This window comes from Heterodontus francisci, chromosome 17 (assembly GCF_036365525.1).
Source record: "Heterodontus francisci isolate sHetFra1 chromosome 17, sHetFra1.hap1, whole genome shotgun sequence".
NCBI classification, from domain to species: domain Eukaryota; kingdom Metazoa; phylum Chordata; class Chondrichthyes; order Heterodontiformes; family Heterodontidae; genus Heterodontus; species Heterodontus francisci.
Window position 1 is genome coordinate 39,481,683 of NC_090387.1, and position 22,829 is coordinate 39,504,511.

The 22,829-nt window shown below is 43.0% G+C and overlaps 1 protein-coding gene and 1 long non-coding RNA gene across 11 annotated transcripts in view; one reads left to right on the forward strand and one right to left on the reverse strand.

The window, feature by feature from the left end:
- Positions 1 to 10,024: 10,024 nt before the first annotated feature.
- Positions 10,025 to 12,521, reverse strand: LOC137378863 (uncharacterized). Its single transcript, XR_010976683.1, has 2 exons — positions 11,871 to 12,521; positions 10,025 to 11,748 (listed from the first exon to the last, which is right to left on the reverse strand). It is a non-coding gene; the product is annotated as an uncharacterized lncRNA (long non-coding RNA).
- The window catches only part of LOC137378861 (PH domain leucine-rich repeat-containing protein phosphatase 2-like), a 228,918-nt gene continuing 218,232 nt past the window's right edge, over positions 12,144 to 22,829 (forward strand). For 5 of the 10 annotated variants that reach the window (XM_068049311.1, XM_068049312.1, XM_068049313.1 and 2 more), the window contains exons 1-2: positions 12,144 to 12,539; positions 16,363 to 16,676. In XM_068049311.1, the coding sequence (XP_067905412.1) occupies positions 12,342 to 12,539; positions 16,363 to 16,676 (512 nt within the window). In that variant the 5' untranslated portion in view covers positions 12,144 to 12,341. Of the gene's footprint in view, positions 12,540 to 12,837; positions 12,923 to 12,990; positions 13,253 to 14,123; positions 14,254 to 16,362; positions 16,677 to 22,829 lie in introns of those variants that run through there. The other 5 variants (XM_068049307.1, XM_068049309.1, XM_068049308.1 and 2 more) reach the window with 5 other exon arrangements.

Genomic DNA, 22,829 nt, shown 5'->3' on the forward strand with positions numbered 1-22,829 from the left:
AAGAGGAGTGGCAGGGCTATAGTGATATGGGATTCAATCGTAAGGGGAACAGACAGGCGTTTCTGCGGCCGCAAATGTGACTCCAGGATGTTGCCTCCCTGGTACTAGGGTCAAGGATGTCACTGAGCAGCTGCAGGACATTCTGAAGTGGGAGGGTGAATAGTCAGAGGTCATAGTACATATTGGTACCAACAACATAGGTGGAAAGAGGAATGAGGTCCTGCAACAAGAATTTAGGGAGCTAGGTAGCAGATTAAAAAGCAGGACCTCAAAGGTTGTAATCTCTGGATTACTCCCGGTGCCACGTGCTAGTGAGTGTAAGAATAGGAGGATAGAGCAGATGAATACGTGGCTGAAGACGTGGTGCAGGAGCGAGGGCTTTAGATTCCTGGATCACTGGATCTGTTTCTGGCGAAGGTGGGACCTGTTCAAGTTGGACGGGTTGCACCTGAACTGGACTGGGACCAACATCCTTGCTGAGAGGTTTGCTAGTGCTGTTGGGGGAGTTTAAACTAATTTGGCAGGGGGATGGGATACGGAGTGGCGGCACAGTTTGGCGTGATGCACAGTCAAACATAGAAGAGAAACTGAGTCAGTCTGGAAGGCTGAGCAAATATGACCTGTTAAGGCACGTGAATAATGCAAGGCTGGATTGCATGTATTTTAACGCAAGGAGTCTTACTAATAAGACAGATAAATTGTGGGCATTGATTAACACATGGGAATATGATATTGCTATCAGACACATGGTTGAGGGAAGGGCAGGACTGGCGGCTCAATATTCCAGGGTATAGAATCTTCAGGCGTGACGGGAGGGTGTAAAAAAGGAGGTGGTATTGTACTGTTGATCAAGGAGTCAATTACTGTAGTGAGGAGGGATGATATTTTAGAAGGTTCCTCAAATGAGGCCATATGGGTAGAACTTGAAAACAAAAAGGGGCAATCACTTGGCTGGGAGCATACAACAGACGTCCAAACAGACAGGGAGAGATAGAGGTGCAGATATGTAGCCAAATCTCAGAGGTGTAAAAATAATGGGTAATATTAGTAGGGGATTTCAACACTCCCAATCTCAACTGGGATAGTCTTAGTGCAAAAGGCTTAAAGGGGGTGGCCATTATAAAATTGCCCCTAGTATAGGTAGGTGGTAGGGGAATATAGGAACAGGTGGGGATGTGGTAGGAATATGAGCTTAATGTAGGATTAGTATAAATGGGTGGTTGATGGTCAGCAGAGACTCGGTGGGCCGAAGGGCCTGTTTCAGTGCTGTATCTCTAAATAAATAAAAAATAAAAAAAAGTGTCAGTGGGAGAGTATTTCGGGGATAGTGACCATAACACTCTAAGATTTAAGGTCGTAATGGAAAAGGACAAAGAGGGTCTGGAAATAAAAGTCCCAAATTGGGGGAAGGCCGATTTCAATATGATGAAACAGGATCTGGTCAAAGTGGACTGGGAGCAGCTGCTTGTAGGAAAGTCTACATCAGACCAGTGGGAGTCATTCTAAAAGGAAATAGTGAGAGTTCAGGGCCAACATGTTCCCATCAAGGTGAAGGGTAGGACCAACAAGTCCAGGGAACCCTGGATGTCAAAGGATATAGAGGATTGGATAAGGAAAAAATAGGAGGCTTATGGCAGATTCAAAGTGCTGAAAACAGCGGAGGCCTAGGAGTATAGAAAGTGTGGTGGGGGAGAGGGGGTACTTAAAGTAATTAGGAGAGCGAAGAGGGGACCTGAAAAAACACTGGCGAGCAAGATAAAGGAAAATACCAAGGTGTTTTATGTATATTAAGGGCAAGAGGATAACCAGGGAAAGAGTAGGTGTTTGGAGCTGGAGGACATAGGTGAGGTTTTAAATGATCACTTTTCATCTGTGTTCACTATGGAGAAGGACGATGTAGGTGTAGAGATCAGGGAGGGGGACTGTGATATACTTGAACAAATTAGCATTGAAAGGGAGGAAGTATTAGCTGTTTTAGTAGGCTTAAAAGTGGATAACTCCCCAGGCCCAGATGAGATGTATCGCAGACTGTTATGTGAGGCAAGGGAGGAGATAGGGGCTCCGACACAAATTTTCAAATCCTCTCTGGCCACAGGAGAGGCACCAGAGTACTGGAGAACAGCGAATGTGGTACCATTATTCAAGAAGGGTAGCAGGGATGGACTAGTTAACATCAGTGGTAGGAAAACTATTGGAAAAAATTCTGAGTGACAGGAGTAATCTGCACTTGGAGAGGCAGGGATTAATCAAGGATAGTTAGCATGGCTTTGTCAGGGGGAGATCGTGTCTAACAAATTTGATTGAATTTTTCAAGGAGGTGACTAGATGTGTAGATGAGGGTAAGGCAGTTGATGTAGTCTACATGGACTTCAGTAAGGCTTTTGATGAGGTCCCGCATGGGAGATTGGTTAAGAAGGTAAGAGCCCAGGGGATCCAGGGCAATTTGGCAAATTGGATCCAAAATTGGCTTAGTGGAAGGAGGCAGAGGGTGATGGTAGAGGATTGTTCTTGCGAGTGGAAGCCTGTGACCAGTGGTTTACCGCAGGGATCGGTGCTGGGACCCTTGCTGTTTGTAGTGTACATTAATGATTTAGACGTGAATATAGGAGGTTTGATCAGTAAGTTCGCAGACGACATGAAAATTGCTGGTGTCGTAAATAGTGAGGAGGAAAGCCTTAGATTAAAGGACGATATAGATGGGCTGGTAAGATGGGCGGAGCAGTGGCAAATGGAATTTAATCCTGATAAGTGTGAGGTGATACATTTTGGGAGGACTAACCAGGCAAGGAAATATACAATGGATAGTAGGATTCTAGGAAGTATAGTGGAACCTTGGTGTACTTGTCCATAGATCACCGAAGGCAGCAGCACAGGTAGATAAGGTGGTTAGGAAGGCATATGAGATACTTACCTTTATTAGCTGAGGCATAGAATATAAGAGCAGGGAGGTTATGATGGAGCTGCATAAAATGCTAGTTAGGCCACAGCTGGAGTACTGTGTACAGTTCTGGTCACCACATTGTAGGAAGGATGTGATTGCTCTGGAGGGTGCAGAGGAGATTCACCAGGATGTTGCCTGGGCTGAAGCATTTCAGCAATGAAGAGAGACTGGATAGGCTGGGGTTGTTTTCCTTAGAGCAGAGAAGGCTGAGGGGGGACCTGATTGAGGTATACAAAATTATGAGGGGCCTAGAAAGAAAGTAACTTTTTCCATTAGCGGAGGTGTCAATAACCAGGGGGCATAGATTTAATGTGAGGAGCAGGAGGTTTAGGGGGGATTTGAGGAAAATATTTTTCACCCAAAGGGTGGTTGGAATCTGGAACACACTACCTGAAGGGGTGGTAGAGGCAGGAACCCTCACAACATTTAAGAAGTATTTAGATGTGCACTTGAAACGCCATAGCATACAAGGCTATGGGATTAGAATAGATAGGTGCTTGATGGCTGGCACAGGCACGATGGGCCGAATGGCCTGTTACTGTGCTGTATAACTCTATGACTCTGTACATGTTGATTATAATTTATATATTTTATATAACATGTATAAAAAATATATATAAGTATATAAAAACTTGTAATTTTCTATTTCTATCACAGCTCTAAAATGTTCTGTTACTCCTGAGTATTCTTTAAATAGCGTCACAAAAGATTATACTGAGGCCATGTGCATGTAGTACTGAGATAATGACCAGGTAACTGGAGCTATGTGTAATTAGCAGTTGGGAAGAGTTACTGGATAATAGGATTATGTGCGACCTGGCAGAGAAGATTGAAGTCAGGTGCTGGTGTGAGTGGGAAGGTTAAGACCTAACCAAGACCAGATATAGTGACACTGAAGAACGCAGTTTGGGGCACTGTGGAGTAGGGAAATACTGGAGGCCACACAGGAAAGGAATGAGATTGGTGCTAGGAAGGACTCCAGATTGGGTTTATAGTTAACAGTTGCATTATATCATCTGCAAAAATTTGTTATGCTTTCTGAAAAATAACTTGCTTATTGATTGTGAGCATAATTTTGAAATACTATATGTTGTAAGTGTAGGGACAAATGTTGCAGGGGAGGGACTAAAGATACACAAGTTGGGAGAGGAAATTGGCAAATTCTTAAATTCCATTTTAACCTTTGCTACTTTCATCAAGCACATTCACTGAACCTCAATCAATGTGGGCAGGAAGTATATTCTGAATAATAGTAAACTAACCTTGATAAATGGGATGACATCATTTGAAGATATTCTCATGTCATATGTGCAATACATTTCAGTCCTGTTAGCATTTTTTAGTATTAATTAAAACAATTATTTTCTACTTCCTTTAAATGTGATGGTTTCTAGAACTTATAATCTGCTGCCTAGAAGGTATGAGGCACAAGAATATCACTTACAAGCTGGATGAAAAATGCCTGTTTTTGCTTGCTTATACAGGTCTGATAACTATTTTAAGTTTTTTTTTATAACAGGCACAGCAAACTATTGTCAGAACTACACTTTTTCTTTAAAGTTTACATTTAAGAAAACAAACTTTGGACAGTGCCATGAATTGTTTAGAGCAATAATGAGAAAGGAATAGCCCCATGGCCTTTTCAGCTCCATTTCTGTTCTCCCCGCTCTGCGACCCCTGCATCTCACCCCAGCATTTTAGACAGAATGTAATGGATGGAGTATATTGGTTATAGTATGTGGAAAGTGAAAATATTTGTACAGTCATAGTCAATAGTGCTGTCCTAGTGTCTGTTGCTCCAGATCACGGACTGGCATTTTTGAAAATCTTCTAAAATCCAGCCCTATAGCTGACACACATCTCTTGCTGTCCTCCATAAAAGCATAAGAACTAGAAAATGAGTAGCCCATAAGGCCCCTCAAGCCTGTTAGGCTATTTAATAAGATCATGGCTGATCTTCACCCTCTACACCATTTTCCACCTGATCTCTATATCACTCGATTTTCCTTCGGAGTCCAAAAATCGATCTATCTGTCTTGAATATACTCGATGAGCATCCAGTCATAGAGTCAGAATCTTGCAGCACAGCAACAGGCCCTTTGGCCCAACGGCCTGTGCCGACCATCAAGCACCCGTTCTAACTAATCCCATTTCCCCGCACTTGGCCTGTAGTCTTGTATGCTATGGCGTTTCAAGTGCTCATCTAAATACTTCTTGAATGTCGTGAGCGTTCCTGCCTCTACCACCCCTTCAGGCAGTGTTTGATTCGAACCACCCTCTGGGTGAAAAAATTCTTCTCAACTCCCCTCTAAACCTCATGCCCCTTACCTTAAATCTATGCCCCCTGGTTATTGACCTCTCCGCTAAGGGAAAAAGTTTCTATCAATGCCCCTCATAATTTTGCATACCTCAATCAGGTCCCACCTCAGCCTTCTTCGCTGCCCAGCCTATCCAGTCTGTCTTAGTAACTGAAATGCTCCAGCCCAGACAACGTCCTGGTGAATCTCCTCTGCACCCTCTCCAGTACCATCACATCCTTCCTATAGTGTGGTGACCAGAACTGTACACAGTACTCCAGCTGTGGCCTAACCAGCATTTTATACAGCTCCATCATAACCTCCCTGCTCTTGCCTTTATTAGCCGAGGCATAGAATACAAGAATCCCGTATTCCTCCCTAACCACCTTATCTACCTGTGCTGCTGCCTTCAGTGATCTTTGGAGAAGCACCCCAAGGTCCCTCTGACCCTCTGTACTCCCTAGGGTCCTACCATCCATTGTATATTCCCTTACCTTGTTAGACCTCCCAAAGTGCATCACCTCACACTTATCGGGATTAAACTCCATTTGCCACTGCTCCGCCCATCTTACCAGCCCATCTAAGCAGGTCTGGCAGCATCTGTGGAAAGAGAAGCAGAGTTAACGTTTTGGGTCACTGACCCGAAACGTTAACTCTGCTTCTCTTTCCACAGATGCTGACAGACCTGCTGAGTGGTTCCAGCATTTCTTGTTTTTATTTCAGATTTCCAGCATCCGCAGTATTTTGCTTTTATATTACCAGCCCATCTATATCGTCCTGTAGTCTAAGGCTTTCCTCCTCGCTATTTACGACACCACCAATTTTCCGGTCGTCTGCGAACTTACTGATCATACCTCCCATATTCACGTCTAAATCATTAATGTACACTACAAATAGCAATCTAATTTGCCAAATTACCCTGGATCCCATGGGCTTTTACTTTCTTAACCAATCTCCATTGCGGGTCTTTATCAAAAGCCTTACTGAAGTCCATGTAGACTACATCAACTGTCTTACCCTCATCTACACCTCTAGTCACCTCCTCGAAAAATTCAATCAAATTTGTTAGACACTATCTCCCCCTGACAAAGCCATGCTGACTATCCCTGATTAATCCCTGCCTCTCCAAGTAGAGATTAATCCTGTCACTCAGAATTTTTTCCAATAATTTCCCTACCACTGATGTTAGACTCACCAGCCTGTAATTACCTGGTTCATTCCTGCTGCCCTTCTTGAATAATGGTACCATATTCGCTGTCCTCCAATCCTCTGGTACCTCTCCTGTGGCCAGAGAGGATCTGAAAATTTGTGTCAGAGCCCCTGCTATCTCCTCCCTTGCCTCACATAGCAGCCTGGGGATTTATCCACCTTTGAGCCTGCTAATGCTTCCTCCTTTTCAATGCTAATTTGATCAAGTATATCACATACCCCCTCCCTGATCACTACACCTACATCATCCCTCTCCAGAGTGAACATAGATGAAAAGTAATCATTCAAAACCTCATCTGTGTCGTCCAGCTCCACACACAGATTGCCTCTTTGATCCCTATTGGGCCCCACTTTTACCCTGGTTATCCTCTTGCCCCTAACATACTTATAAAACGCCTTGATATTTTCCTTTATCTTGTCTGCCAGTGATTTTTCAGGCCCCCTCTTCGCTCTCCTAATTACTTTAAGTATTCCCCTACACTTTCTATACTCTTCTAGGGCCTCTGCTGTTTTCAGTGTTCTGAATCTGCCATACGCCTCCTTTGTTTTCCTTATCCAATCCTCTATATCCCTTGACATCCAGGGTTCCCTTGACCTGTTGGTCCTACCCTTCACCTTTACAGGAACATGCTGCACCTGAATCCTCACAATTTCCCTTCTGAATGACTCCCACTGGTCCAATGTAGACTTCCCTATAAGAAGCTTCTCCCAATTCACTTTGGCCAGCCTGTTTTATCATATTGAAATCTGCATTCCCCTAATTTAGTACTCTTATTTCCGGTCCCTCTGTGTCCTTTTCCATAACAACCTTAAATCTTAGAGTTATGGTCACTATCCTCGAAATGCTCCCTCACTGCCACTTCTACTTGTCCGGCTTCATTCCCTAGGATTAAGTCCAGTACCGCCCCTCCTCTTGTAGGACTCTCTACATGCTGGCTCAAAAAGCTCTGCTGTATGCACTTGAAGAATTTTTCCCCCTTTAAGCTTTCTGCACAAATACTATCCCCTCTAATATAGGGGAAGTTGAAATCCCCTACTATTATTATTGCACCTCTCTGAGATTTGCCTACATATCTGCTCCTCTACCACTGCCTGACTGTTTGGAGGCCTGTATTACACTCCCAGCCAAGTAATAGCCCCCTTTTTGTTTTAAGTTCTACCCATATAAGCCTCATTAAAGGAACCTTCTAAGATATCATCCCTCCTTACTGCAGTAATTGTCTGTTTAATCAACAGTGCAATGCCACCTCCTCTTTTACCTCCTCCCCTATCGCGTCTGAAGATTCTATACCCTGGGATATTAAGCTGACAGTCCTGCCCTTTCCTCAACCATGTCTCAGCGAAAGCAATGATGTCATATTCCCATGTGTTAATCAACATCCTCAATTCATCTGCCTTACTAGTAAGACTCCTTGCATTAAAATAGATACAATCCAGCCTTGCATTATTTGCTTGAGCCTAAACAGGTCTACATTTACTCTGTCCTCTGGACTGACTTAGCTTCACATTTATATTTGATTGTACATCACCCCCTACTGTGCTTCCACTCTGTATCCCATCCGCCTGCCAAATTAGTTTAAACCACCCCCCAACAGCGCTAGCAAACCTCCCAGCAAGGACGCTGGTCCCGTTCTGGTTCAGATGCAACCCGTTCATCTTATACAGATCCCACCTTCGCCAGAAACAGGCCCAGCTGATCCAAGAATCTAAACCCTCCCTCCTGCACCATCTCCCCAACCATGCATTCATCTGCTCTAAGCTCATATTCATATACTCACTAGCCCGTGGCACTGGAAGAAACGCATAGATTACAACCTTTGAGGTCCTACATTTTAATCTGCTGCCAATGTAATTGATACCAACGTGGACCACGACCTCCGGCTGTGCACCCTCACCCTCCAGAATACTTTGTAGCCGTTCTGTGATATCCACGAACCTTGCACCAGGGAGGCAACATACCATCCTGGAATCAGGTCTGCGGTCACAGAAACGCCTATGCGTTCCTCTAACCATAGAATCCCCTACCACTATTGTCCTCTTGTCCCTTTTTCTCCATCCCAGCACAGCTGAGTCAGCCATGACATTCCAATCATGACTCTTGGTGCATTCTCCAGAGGAACCCTCTCTCTCATCGGTAGTCAGAACTGAATACCGATTAGAAAGTGGGATGTCCTCTGGGGACTCCTGCACTACTTGCCCTGACTTCTTTGCCTGTCTGGCAGCCACGTAGTCACCCCCTGACTGTGCTCGCCGAGGCACTGGCTTGACTACCTCCTGAAATGTGCCATCCACGTAGTCCTCCACCTCTCAGATGAGCCACAGTGACTCCAGTCGCCACTCGAGCTCCGAAACCCGAAGCTCAAGCTTCTGCAACCAGAGACACTTTCTGCAGACATGTTCGCCAAGGTAACATGGCACGTCCACGACTTCCCACATTGCACAGGAGGTACATTTTGCTTGGCCAAGCTGCCCCGCCATTATTTACTTTTACAATGAGAAATTGTTTGTAAATAGCTGGTAAGTTATTACACTATCAACTTTTATCGCCTGTACCTTTGAGGCTGAGAAAGAAAAAGACCAAAGAGCACCTTCCACTGCCCACAGCCAACGAAAATACCTACTTAACTTACAGTCTCACTCCATGCAAACAGCACAAGTATAGCTAGTAAATACTAAACATTTACAGGTAGCTATGCTAGGGCTTTAATTTAAAAGGAACCTATTTTTTTTTTTTTAACTCCAATCAATCTCCGTTATCCCCAGACAATAACAGCTGCCGCCCACTGACCAATCAGCGCACAGAATTTCAGTGATCTCACTATTTGTTTTTTTTTCAACCAAGTCCAAACAGAGCGCGCGCAGAAACAGTCAGAGTCCGCCGCCGCCCCGGATGTCAGGTAGGTGAAGGGCCTTGAGCCCCACTCTTTTTATTTATAGGTTTTCAGCCCTGTTCCTTCAAGTCCGCCACTGCCCCGGATGTCAGATAGGTGAAGGGCCTCGAGCCCTGTTTCTTTCAGGTCCGCCACTGTCCCGGGTTGCAATTCAAAAATACTTGGTGTTAGCAAAATCTGGAGCTGAAGTTGTAGAGGAGTAAACTATTTAGCTAAAATATTGTAGTCGTCTTCACATCTGCTCATGTTACTCTTATTGTTGAGCAGTGAATCTATACAGCAGCCCAACTGTTATTTAAATGTTAACATTCTAAACATTGCACAGGTTAGGCTTTGACTTCACAAATGTATCAATTCATTAAAAATCTACAATTGAAATGCTGGTAAAAACTGCACGTCAATTTGAGGCATTGGCCCTGCGTTCACCACTGCCCACCAAGATCTAGCAATCTCTGTGGCATGGATTTCCCCTTTCTTGATGTCAGTTTGGATCTGGTGCCAAGAGGATGTCCAGCCCTTCAGTAACAGTCATGCCATCAAGCAGGGTCAGCAGCCAATCACATTGAGGTATTCTCACCAAACCAGGGAGTAAAATGCAATGAACTTTTCATTTTGACTCAAAAGTTTGCGGGTGAAATGAATGATTGGGACATGCACATATGATTAAGGTAGAAGCTAAAATATCAAACTTTCAAAAAATGTTTTACAAATATTAAGTTTTTTGACATTCTACAAGCATGAAATTAGTATTTCAGGGACATTGAGGCTGTTCAGCAGTAATAATGAAAACCCAGTTACACCTTATTCACTAAAGTGTAACTTTATTGAGATCTTTTTACAGTAAGACTAACAGTGTAATAGGTCAAGTTTTCATCATCTCTCTCTTTGGCCTGCTTGTCTTGGGAGACGATGGGTAAGCGCCTGGAGGTCGTCAGTGGTTTGTGGAGCAGCGCCTGGAGTGGCTATAAAGGCCAATACTAGAGTGACAGATTCTTCCACAGGTGCTGCAGAAAAAATTGGTTGTCGGGGCTGTTACACAGTTGGCTCTCCCCTTGCACTTCTGTCTTTTTTCCTGCCAACTGCTAAGTCTCTTCGACTCGCCACACTTTAGCCCCGCCTTTATGGCTGCCCGCCAGCTCTGGCGATCGCTGGCAACTGACTCCCACGACTTGTGATCAATGTCACAGGACTTCATGTCGCGTTTGCAGACGTCTTTAAAGCAGAGACATGGACGGCCGATGGGTCTGATACCAGTGGCGAGCTCGCTGTACAATGTGTCCTTGGGGATCCTGCCATCTTCCATGCGACTCACGTGGCCAAGCCATCTCAAGCGCCGCTGACTCAGTAGTGTTTATAAGCTGGGGATGTTGGCCACCTCGAGGACTTCTGTGTTGGAGATAAGGTCCTGCCACCTGATGCCAAGGATTCTCCGGAGGCAGCGAAGATGGAATGAATTGAGACGTCGCTCTTGGCTGATGTACATTGTCCAGGATATGCTGCCGTAGAGCAAGGTACTGAGGACACAGGCTTGATACACTCGGACTTTTGTGTTCCGTGTCAGTGCGCCATTTTCCCACACTGTCTTGGCCAGTCTGGACATAGCAGTGGAAGCCTTTCCCATGCGCTTGTTGATTTCTGCATCGAGAGACAGGTTACTGGTGATAGTTGAGCCTAGGTAGATGAACTCTTGAACCACTTCCAGAGCGTGGTCGCCGATATTGTTGGATGGAGCATTTCTGACGTCCTGTCCCATGATGTTCGTTTTCTTGAGGCTGAAGGTTAGGCCAAATTTGTTGCAGGCAGCCGCAAACCTGTCGATGAGACTCTGCAGACACTCTTCAGTGTGAGATGTAAATGCAGCATCGTCAGCAAAGAGAAGTTCCCTGATGAGGACTTTCCGTACTTTGGTCTTCGCTCTTAGGCGGGCAAGGTTGAACAACCTGCCACCTGATCTTGTGTGGAGGAAAATTCCTTCTTCTGAAGACTTGAACGCGTGTGAGAGCAGCAGGGAGAAGAAAATCCCAAACAGTGTAGGTGCGAGAACACAGCCCTGTTTCACGCCACTCAGGATAGCAAAGGGTTTTGCTATGGCTAGCAAAGGCTATGCTGAATTGTGCCTTTCATATTGTCATAGAATGAGGTGATGATACTTCGTAGCTTTGGAGGACATCCGATCTTTTCTAGTAGTCTGAAGAGACCACGTCTGCTGACGAGTTTATCAGGTTAGTTATTTCTACTTGATTGTCCTCTGGGGCAAGTTCAGCAGCACCCACTATGGGGAAGCATCGAATCATTCACGGCAACTTCTGGATTTCTGCATTTAACTGCACATATGTGGACTTCAGAAAGTGCTGTCAGTTTCAGTGATGACAGTTTTGCCATCATTGCCACGGCAAAATCAAATCCAATACTGCAAACAGAAAAGTGCATAAGTAATGTTACTGGTGCGATGTCATTAACGTGGAAAACATATCACTTCTAATTCTAAAATAATAAATATGTCAAAACTAATCTGCAAAAAAAAAGCCTTACTTGGGAGACGTGGTATAGTGCTAAACATGGAGAATATTTACAACCACGGTAGTCCTTTTAATAGAAGCTTAGTCCTCTAGCAAGAATCCCTTTAATTAAATTTCACACTTGCATGCTTCAACTGTGTGACTATAGTTACAACAGTAAACCATGCACTTTACATTCTCTGGACTTGAAGCTTTCGTGACGTAGTAACAGCAGTTCGTTACTAATGCTAAGCGTCACTATGCAAATGACGCACGGCCTAATGAATAATGCATACAGAATATGCAGATGAGCGCAGGTCCCCGCTGGAGCGCGGTGGCCGCTTCTCTCCGGCACAGCGAGCGCTGTCATGATGGCGACGGGCGAAAGCTGAAGAACGGTGAGAGGCTGCATCGCATCAGACTGCCAGTTCTCCCCCACCCCTCCCGCTAACATTTTTTGGCTCTTTTCGTTAGTTAATTTGTTTTCGATGCGGCTTTAACTGCAATGGCTGAGGTTACATCCCCGGCGATGGAGACGGAGGCGGGAAAGCGAGCTCCATGCGCGGTGGGGCTGGCCGGCGAGGGGAGCGCCCCGGCCCCCGGCGCCGCAGTGATGGTGGAGCTGGTCTCCCCCCTGCCAAAGCCCGGCCCCGGATGCGGCTCGAGCTCGACGGTTGCAGGGAGGGGAGTGCGCGTCTTAAAGGTAATGCTCCGCAGTCTTGCCGATATTAATTGACCACTGAAGAATACTTTTAATCCTCAGTTTTTTTTTAAGCGACGCTGTAGCTTCCATTTCATTTATTTGAAAAAAGTTATTCACTGAGGCTGATTGGCTTAATTCGTAATTTTAGAGCAAAGAATTGACATATTAAAACATTGCCATTTCAGCGCAGCGGATTTTAGGTGATCAGCTTTTCCCCATCTTTGAGCAGAGTAAACGCAATGTTTTTTCCCCGTCGCACTACCTTTAATTTAACTGTTCATACTCACCCTAATTTGGGAAATACATACTATATATTTGTAGATTTTTTTTTTCAGTTGCATATTCCGGTATTTCCAGACTAGTCTTCACATTTTTTAATTTATGTAAGTCCACAAGTTGTAAAATAATTACGGTAAAACAAATTGAAGATAAACTAGTTGTAAAATGTGTCCCCTGTCTACTTTCTGTTACGAGTTGCGCCATCCTCATTATATGGTGGTCTACTATCTTGCTGAACAGTGAAACCTATAGGAATTAACGGCGGCCAGATCATCAGAGGCAGAAAGTGTGAATTAATGGGTGCTTCACGTGACTTAGAAATATGTTATTCATAGATCGACAGTTAAAACATTTCAGTAAAATTTTATTAATGGAGTTTTGGTGTTTCAAATGGGGATGATGGCCTTCTAAAATGAAACACCAAAATGAAAGTGGTGAGTCAAATTCGGTGCATGTTCTGTTCCATCAGCATTCCTTCGACTTGATATTCTAACGGGTTTCTTGTTCTCACTAAGTATGTGGTAGGCAGAGAAGACAGTTTTTTTGCCTTTCAACCAGTAGCATTGGTTTTGTACTAGATGCAGGCAGGTTGTTCCCGAAGGCGGGGGAGTCCAGGATAAGGGGTAAGCCATTTAGGACCAAGATGAGGAGAGATTTTTTTTTTCACCCAGAGAGTGGTCAACCTGTGGAATTCTCTACCATGGAAAGCAGTTGAGGCCAAATCATTAAATATATTCAAGAAAGAGATATAGTTCTTGGGGCTAATGGGATCAAGGGATATAGGGAGAAAGCGGGGACAGGTTACTGAGTTTGGATGATCAACCATGATCGTATTGAATGACGGAGCAGGCTCGAAGGGCCTACTCCTCCTATTTTTCCATGTTTCTATGTAAGAGGTTGGTAATTTAAAGTTTACCCATTCATCGTATCCTTAAAAGAAAGATGGGAAGCACATATCTGGCCCCTGATTTGTAGGTGTTTTAAAAGGAATATATTAAAGCTTTTAGCTTTTGGGGTTGGTGGGATAGCAAGGTGATTAGAGTGAATCAAGCTATTTAATGGCGGGACTATTTCATTAAAATCTAATGTAATTGCCTGTTTTGAATGTTTTGAGGATTTGTGCTGGTACTGAATAACCTGTGGTGTTGCATGTGGGTCAAAGGCTGGTGTTAGACAACTCACTCCCTTTCTGCCCAGGCCTGTTAAACACTGGTGTCCTGTTCTGCTCAATGCTGTTTCTCTCTTTTTGTGTCTCTTTCTGTGTAACAGAACAAACCTTAAGTAATCAGCATGCTTTCTATGTAGGGTCAGTGATATCACAGTAAGAGCAGTAATGGTGCAGGAGGTTGGATAGCTGCAAATCCAAGGGATTCCTGGCATAGGGAAGGATGGCTTATAATATCAACACTGTTCATCACTGACTTAAATCTGACAGGTACTGATTTTGGATTTCTGAGGATTTGTGCAGGTGGTTGTTGTTTAAACTGAAATCCACTGAATGCCTGCCTTTACTGGCATTGAAAGGGAACTTTGTCAATTGATGACTGAATAATCAACTGTCACATTACCTTTGACCAGTGAGATCACCAGAAAGTGACATTTATGGATTGATCATATGATTACTAGTTACTAATGAGATTGCTAGAACATGACAATCACAGAGTGACCAGTAAGTTGTCTCAAATGTGACACACGGTTTATATAGACAGTTGCCATGTCACCACCCTCCAGTGCTTAAGGCACTGTCTAGCCATTACTGCAGAAAGCAATTACTGGGCAGTCTAAAATGCACCTATAATGCCCTTGTAAAATGTAATGTGTTTTGCCTTTATTTCAATATAGGTCACTATGCCCTGTGTGTTGGGGTTTAATTTAAGTGAGCATTGTCATCTGTTTCAGGAATTTTGTGGATAGATTAAAATTCTGTAGAATTGGCAGCTTTGGCAACTATTAAGCTGTAATAAAATTTTACTGCTGTGCAACATTAAAACTTTAATTTTACCACAAGTATGAGATTGATTGTAGCAAATATACTTGCTCCAGTGATGCATTTTCAACAATAATGCAGTGCCGATTCTCAGAAAAAAATGTGCAAGATGTTTTGCCTGGATAATTATGTCCTTTTTAAGTGAAAAATAGTTTTCAATTACAAATTGATGCATTTTACTCTTAAACAGATGCAGATTGACATTCTTGAGGATTTATATAGAAAATAGGAGCAGGAGTAGGCCATTTGGCCCTTTGAGCCTGCTTCGCCATTCATTATTATCATGGCTGATCATCCAACTCCATAGCCTGTTCCGGCTTTTGCCCCATACCCTTTGATCCCTTTCGACCCAAGTGATATATCTAACTCCTTTTTGAAAACATTCAGTGTTTTGGCCTCAACTGCTTTCTGTGGTAGCGAATTCCACAGGCTCACCACTGTCTGGGTGAAGAGATTTCTCCTCATCTCAGTCCTGAAAGGTTTACCCCGTATCCCTATTCTGCCAGTGTGACATGTTATTTTGTTACACTTCAGTGCATTTTGGGAGTGTAGATGGCTGAGTTTTGATTACTGCTAAAGTTTCATTTTCCCCTAACAGTGCTTTTTAAAAAATACTTTTTTGTATAAAAAAATACTTCATTTTGTAGGAATGCTGTTAGTTTTAAATGGGGCAATTTAAAATGTTTGCGACTCAGAAATGAATTTTCCAGAATAAAGAAAAGTTAGATTTAGCAAGTCTACAGTGCAAATAGATTTGTAGATCCCAATATCTTAACATTCAGAAATGTACTTGTATAACGTTTACAGTGTACTGAAAACCTTGATATATCAGCAGCGTATAATACATAACTCAAATCTCAGCTCCTGGAAGCTGTTTCTTTTTTTACTCTAATCATTATAGAGTCATAGAGAGATACAGCACTGAAACAGCCCCTTCGGCCCACGAGTCTGTGCCAACCATCAACCACCCATTTATACTAATCCTACATTAATCCCATTCTCCCTACCACATCCCCTCAATTCTCCTACCATCTACCTACACTAGGGGCAATTTACAATGGTCAATTGACCTATCAACCTGCAAGTCTTTGGCTGTGGGAGGAAACTGGAGCACCCGGCGGAAACCCACGCCGTCACAGGGAAAACGTGCAAACTCCGCACAGGCAGTACCCAGAACCGAACCCGGGTCGGTGGAGCTGTGAGGCTGCGGTGCTAACCACTGCGCCGCCCATTGTCTTCCCAAATTCTATTAAAAAAGAGATTATTTTATGTTGCCGCGTGTGTGCATTTTATTTCATTCCAAAGCTTAAGCCAGTGTGTTGTTGACTAAGTATTTCAAAATTCAGCATTGTTTAGGCCTTTAGCACTGGTGTAGTGCACTTTTGGTTTAACAAATGTGTGTGTAAAGTAGTAATCTGTCCTAGTCTGCACATAGTTCAACCACCCCAACTTTACCATTTCCACCTTGGTTTTAGTTTGAATCTTAGGAACCTGAGCCCTGGGCAATTGTTCATTTAGATACATTCTGATACATGTTATCAATCTTTCCTTTCATAGCGGAACATGAAGCGCAATGCCAGCAGGAGTTGTCTTGGAAAGAAGAGTAGTCTGGGTGTACGAGAGAGAGAGTGGCTCAAAGGGGACATACGAAGGGGATGTATATGTATTCATGGAAAGGAGATGGTGTCATCGAATGCTTCTTCCTCCACCTCTTCCTCGGGTACATTACTGTCCTCTTTATCATGCTCTTCCTCATCATCATCTGGCCCGGACCTGCAGCTGGTACTCTGCAGTACTGAAACCACTACAGCAGAACTGTGTACTCAGGATAGGGATGACCTCTACCTGCAACTCCATGGCGATCTTATCAGGTAGGAACAACCACCAAAAGAAATACTATGCTTCTGTGGGAGGCTCACTAGACTTTATCATGTGTACTTTCACAGTATTAAATGTTAAATGCTATCAGTTTATTCAGAGGAACCAAGCGATGACACTTGGGTGACCAGTCAAAGTCATAGACCTACGAAATATTGTAAGGAGAGAGTTTTTGTTGGTGGGGGTGGGTGAGTGCAGGTTGACAGAATAAAAGTTAATAAGCAATGATGTATATTTGTGATACAAGAGGATTTTAATTACTTCAGTAAATAACTTAAAAATGCATTTCTATTGTCTCAAACAAATTAGATAGTTCCAAATAATACAATATGGCAGCCTGTACATCCATGGTAGCATTTAAAGTTCTTCCTGAAGCTAATGAAAACCACTTGTTTAGGTGCCTTGTTGCTTTTGGAGGTAGCAGTTACAGCCTCCTTTATCTTATTGCAGTACATGTTAGATCTGCTGGTGACAATAGTGCAGTAAATGTTTTTCAAAATGTAAAGGATCAGTTTCTTCTTCCAATTGGATATTGTAATTGTTCCAAGATAGCTTCCCCGTGTTGTCTACCTTAAAATAAGTTGCTCAAAACATTCAAACAAAATATAAAGTAGTTAAACTTGTCATCAAAATGTATCCTACTAGTTGATCTTCTGTGATGTTGCATGTGGGGAGTCACGATCTATTGTAGTCTTCAGATGAAGTTGGTTTAGAGGATGTGGGCATACAGGTGTTATTCAGTCCTCCTCTTAAATTCATCCTTTCTCGCCCTACTTTTCTTCAACAATATCTCATTACGATTATAGTATTAAAGAAGCCTTGGTGACTTGCTGTACTACCTACACGATGCATAGCAGCAACTCGTCAAGGTTTCTTCTACCGTAGCTTCCAAACCTGTGACCTCTACCACCTGGAAAAACAAAGACAACAAGTGCATGGGAACACTACCACCTCCAAGTTCCCCTCCCAGACACACACCATCCTGACTTGGAAATATATCCGTGTTCTTTCATCATCACTGGGTTAAAATCCTGGAACTTCCTACCTACGAGCACTATGGGATAAACATTAGCGTGGACTGTTTCGGCTGAGTGGCCTGTTTCTGTGCTGTACATCCTATGTTCCTTCGCCATATGGATTGCACCAATTCAAGAAGGCTGCTTGCCACCACCTTTTTGAGAACATTTAGGGTTGGGCAATAAATGCTGACCTTGCCAGCAACACCTACGTCCTGTGAATGAAAAAATAAAAATGATCAGGTAATCTATTTTAATGTTGATTGAGGAATAAATATTGGCCAGGGCACTGGGAGAACTCGCCACTCTTCTTCATAGTGCCATTGGGATCTTTTATTCCCACTGAAGAGGGAAGATGGTACCTTATTTTAATGACTCATCCAAAAGATGGTACCTTCAACAGCATAGCTGCCCCTCAGTACTCAGTTGTAGATTATCATTCTTAATATCCAATGGTTGCTTTATAACCTGTGAGAATATTGCTGCCCATCAACAGAATGGAATATCTTGACATTTGTGTCCATTATGATAACTGGTGCAAACCAAAATAAGGGACCAAAATCAAGCTGCCTCTACCTGCTCTGCAGTATATATTACAGAATTATTTTTGGGACCAACTTGCAGAAAATAATCTTACTTTGGGATCAAGTGACTGTGATAAAATGTGGTATTTATGACTCCGATTCTTTGAGATTACCACCTGAAAATCGTTGCTAGGTAGTCATATATTTGCTGTAGATTTGGTTTAAAGCTATTTTTAAAAATATGGCTATAAGGGTATTCTTTTAACTCTCAGTTTAAGAAGCTGGATTTTCAGCTTTGTTTAATTTTTGTATATTTGAAATTTTTTTGAGGCTATTATAGTTTTCGTTCCTTGCCTAATTCTGCTTAGTCTCTCACATTAAAGAGTGGAGCTACTCTTCAGCTTACTGCCAGGAGAGCCAGAACCATTTTTCTTTCCTCCTTCTCGCTTCTCACTTCACAATGAGGCTCTTGATTTCCACACAGCAGCGTGACTGAGACCCGCAACTTAGTGACCTGAAGGGTTGAACGTATTTTCCCTTACCCCCATGGTTCTTTGCTTTGTTGCTTTTTCACATTGTTCCTTTATTGATATGGTATCTAATATTTTAATTTCAGAAAGGTGCATGGTGAATTCCTGAATTTGTCCCCTCTCAGTTGCTGGTGTTAATGGGAAAATATTAGTGTATAGAAAGCTAAGGCATTACTATGGATTTGAGTTTGTAATTAAAGAAAAACTTGGTTCCATTCCACCAAGTAATATTCCACTAATATAAATATACTTATAGTCAGGAACAGATTGAAGTAGGATGACAATGGCTTATGTTTGGCTTTTTAGTACATGTATCTAGCAAAGGAATGTTGAACATACTGTGGACATGCAATGTACAAAATAAAAAGAAAAAGACTACCTGCTCCACAGAGTCTGTCTCAATCAGTTGTGTTGCAGTTAGGCAATATGACCTCATTGTTTCCTGCTGACCAATAACAATCTAATTTCTTTTGAGAGACAAATTAAAAAAAAAAAAATCCAAACCAATTTTGGGACAAAAGAATTCTGGGAAATTCATCTTTACACTTCGTCAGGCTCGATGGGCTGAATGGCCTACTGCTGCTCCTATGTTCCGAACAAGTTCCAGGAAATAATGGTGACCTTGAGGTAGATCACCAAACACCCCACCTATATTTTGTACGCAGCAATATTGGCCTCTTCTGAAATTGCGGCTCTCTTTGGAACGCTTGCAGCCAGTCCGCACCCATTGCACAAATGGAAATTTATTCCATAATTCAATGACTCACTGTGAAAAGAAAACTTTTCTGACATCTAACCTAGATTTATACTTCTCATTCTTCCTAACTTGTATAGTTCACATCTGTATACAGTGTATTCTCCATTTTAAACAATGCAGTCAGGTCTCTCCAAAGTCTATGCTTTTCTGTAATAAAAGACCCAGGTCCCTGAGCCTGTGAAGATAACTAAGTGTTTATACACTATGTATTAATCTAGTGGCTCACCCCTGAACCTTTTCCAGGGCCTCTACATCTCCTAAAACTGGACACAGTATTCTAAATAGGGCGTAACTAAGGTCTTGTGCAAGGATACTGCTTTTTGTTTTATTATGGGTCGTCCCCAGTCTTGCACTACAGTGCTTTTACTATAGCTTCTTGGCACTGACGGTTGACCTTTTAGAGATTCATGCATTAAAACACCTATGATCTGTTACCACTGGCATATTTCTTTTTGGATAAACAAACATCTGTTTGCCTTGCTTTATTACTGACTTTATTCTGTGGAATACATGGTAGAGCTTGTAGTTTCATAGCTATCAATCTTGAGTATGGTCCAAAATCCTCCTACTATATAATGTAAGCTATTTATATATTGTATTTTTTAGTCTGAGTTAATTAGAACGCACCTGGATTTACAACACTTACAGTTGCCCAAACTGTAGATTAATATCTGTCAGCTGTTTAGGTTTCATCAAATTCTTGGTTGATTTATTGTTTCTACAATTCATATTATAGTTTTATTTTTAGATGATCTTCAACATTCTGCCCTTCCTAGCATAATCTGGGTCTGTATTCCCAAACAATGACTTTGTCTGTCTTCTCTTGTCCAGGTTGACGCCATAGCCATTAATTTCAAATGTGGAACTTTGTCAAAAGATTTTTGAAAATTTAAGTAAATAATATCAACTACATTTTAGAATTTTTTGAAAACTCTAATAGGTCCTTAAGCATGACTTTGCTTTCCTGTATTCTTGCTGACCTTTTAAACAAGTTATGTTTTTCTAAGTGTTCACCCCTTTGAACCTTATCCTACAGTTGACCGTGCTATCAAGTGCCACTTAAACAGCAATAAACTGCTTACCAATGCTCAATTTGGGTTCCACCAGGCCACTTGGCTCTTGACCTCATTACAGCCTTAGCCCAAACCTGGACAAAAGAGTTTAAATCAAGAGGTGAGAGTGATTGCCCTGGATATCAAGGCAGCGTTTGACTGAGTGTGGCATCAAGGAGCCCTAGCCAAACTGAAGTCAGTGGGATTCGAGGGGAAAGCTCGCCACTGGTTGGAGTCATACCTAGCACAAAGAAAAATGGTTGTGGTTGTTGGAGGCCAATCATTTCAGCCCCAGGACATTGCTGCAGGAGTTCCTCAGGGCAGTGTCCTGGGTCCAACCATCTTCAGCTGCTTCTTCAATGACCTTCCCTCCATCATAAGGTCAGAAGTGGGGATGTTCGCTGATGGCTGCACGATGTTCAGTACCATTTGCAACTCCTCGGGTACTGAAGCAGTCCGTGTCCTTATGCAGCAAGACCTGAACAACATTCAGATTTGGGCTGATAAGTGGCAAGTAACATTTCTACCACACAAGTGCCAGGCGATGACTAACGCCAACAAGAGAGAATCTAATCATGTCCCCTTGACATTCAATGACATTACCATCCCTGAATCCCCCACTATCAACATCTTGGGGGGGGGTGTTTACCTTTGACCAGAAACTGAATTGGAGTGCAGTGGTTAGCACCGCAGCCTCATAGCTCCAGCGACCCGGGTTCAGTTCTGGGTACTGCCTATGCGGACTTTGCAAGTTCTCCCTGTGACCACGTGGGTTTCCGCTGGGTGCTCCGGTTTCCTCCCACAGCCAAAGACTTGCAGGTTGATAGGTAAATTGGCCATTGTAAATTGCCCCTAGTGTAGGTAGGTGGTAGGAGAATGGTGGGGATGTGGTAGGGAATATGGGATTAATGTAGGATTAGTCTAAAAGGGTGGTTGGTCGGCACAGACTCGGTGGGCTGAAGGGCCTGTTTCAGTGCTGTATCTCTCTATGACATAACTACTGTGGCTGCAAGAGCAGGTCAGAGGCTGGGAATTCTGTGCAAGTAACCCACCTCCTGACTCCCCAATGCCTGTCCACCATCTACAAGGCACCAATCAGGTGTGTGCTAGAATACTCTTCACTTGCCTGGATGAATGCGGCTACAAGAACACTTGGGAAGCTCTATCATCCAAGACAAAGCAGCCCCCTTGATCGGCACCCCATCCACCACCTTCAACATTTACTCCCTCCACTACCAATGCACAGTGGCTGCAGTGTGTACCATCTGCAAGATGCACTGCAGCAACTCGCCACACCTCCTTCAACAGCACCTTCCAAACCCACAATCTCTTACATCTAGAAGGACAAGGACAGCAGATGCATGGGAACATCACCGTATGCAAGATCCCCTCCAAGTCACACACTATCCTGACTTGGAAATATATCGCCGTTGCTTTACTGCCCCGGGTCAAAATCCTGGAACTCCCTCCCTAACAGCACTGTGGGTCTACTCTCACCAGATGGACTGCAACGGTTCATGAAGGCAGCTCACCAGCATCTACTCAAGGGCAATTAGGGATGGGCAACAAATGCAATGCCCACGTCCCGTGAAAGAATTTTTAAAAAGACATGTTAATTTTGATGGTTTCCAGATGGGCTTTTAACTCTTTCCTAATCCTGGGGAATCTCTCCCAGATCCATAGAAATCTCAGTTCAACTTGACTAGTTTTGGTGTCCATCTCATTTCATGTTGCTGGATCCAGATACATAGTCTGATTTTTTTTTTTGTTGAAAGCATACTCTTCGTTCTTTACATACTGTCTTAATGTTTCTCTGTTAAGCTAACGAGTATTAGGTACTTTATTTCATCTCACCCTGTGTGACGTAACTTGGTTGTGTCACAGACCTGAAATGTTAACTCTTTTTCTGTCCACAGATGCTGTCTGACCTGCTGAGTATTTCCAGTATTTTCTGTTTTTGTTTGTTTTTGTCCTTGAATTCTAAGGTTTAAACCATAACTTTCTGCTGATCAATGTTTTTTTTTACCAGAGCAATTGCATTTTGTGATTCTGAAGTTTTTAAATTTGTTAACCAGATATGCAGTTGTTGCATATACATCTTGTATGTGTGACCTCCAAATGTGATTCAACATTTTCTTGCTGTGAAATGTTTTAACTTGCAAGAAGTAACTGCTCAATCGAAGATTGGCTAGCTAACAGGAAACAGAGAGTAGGCATAAATGGGTCATTTTCTGGTTGGCAAGATGTAACGAGTGGTGTGCCCCAGG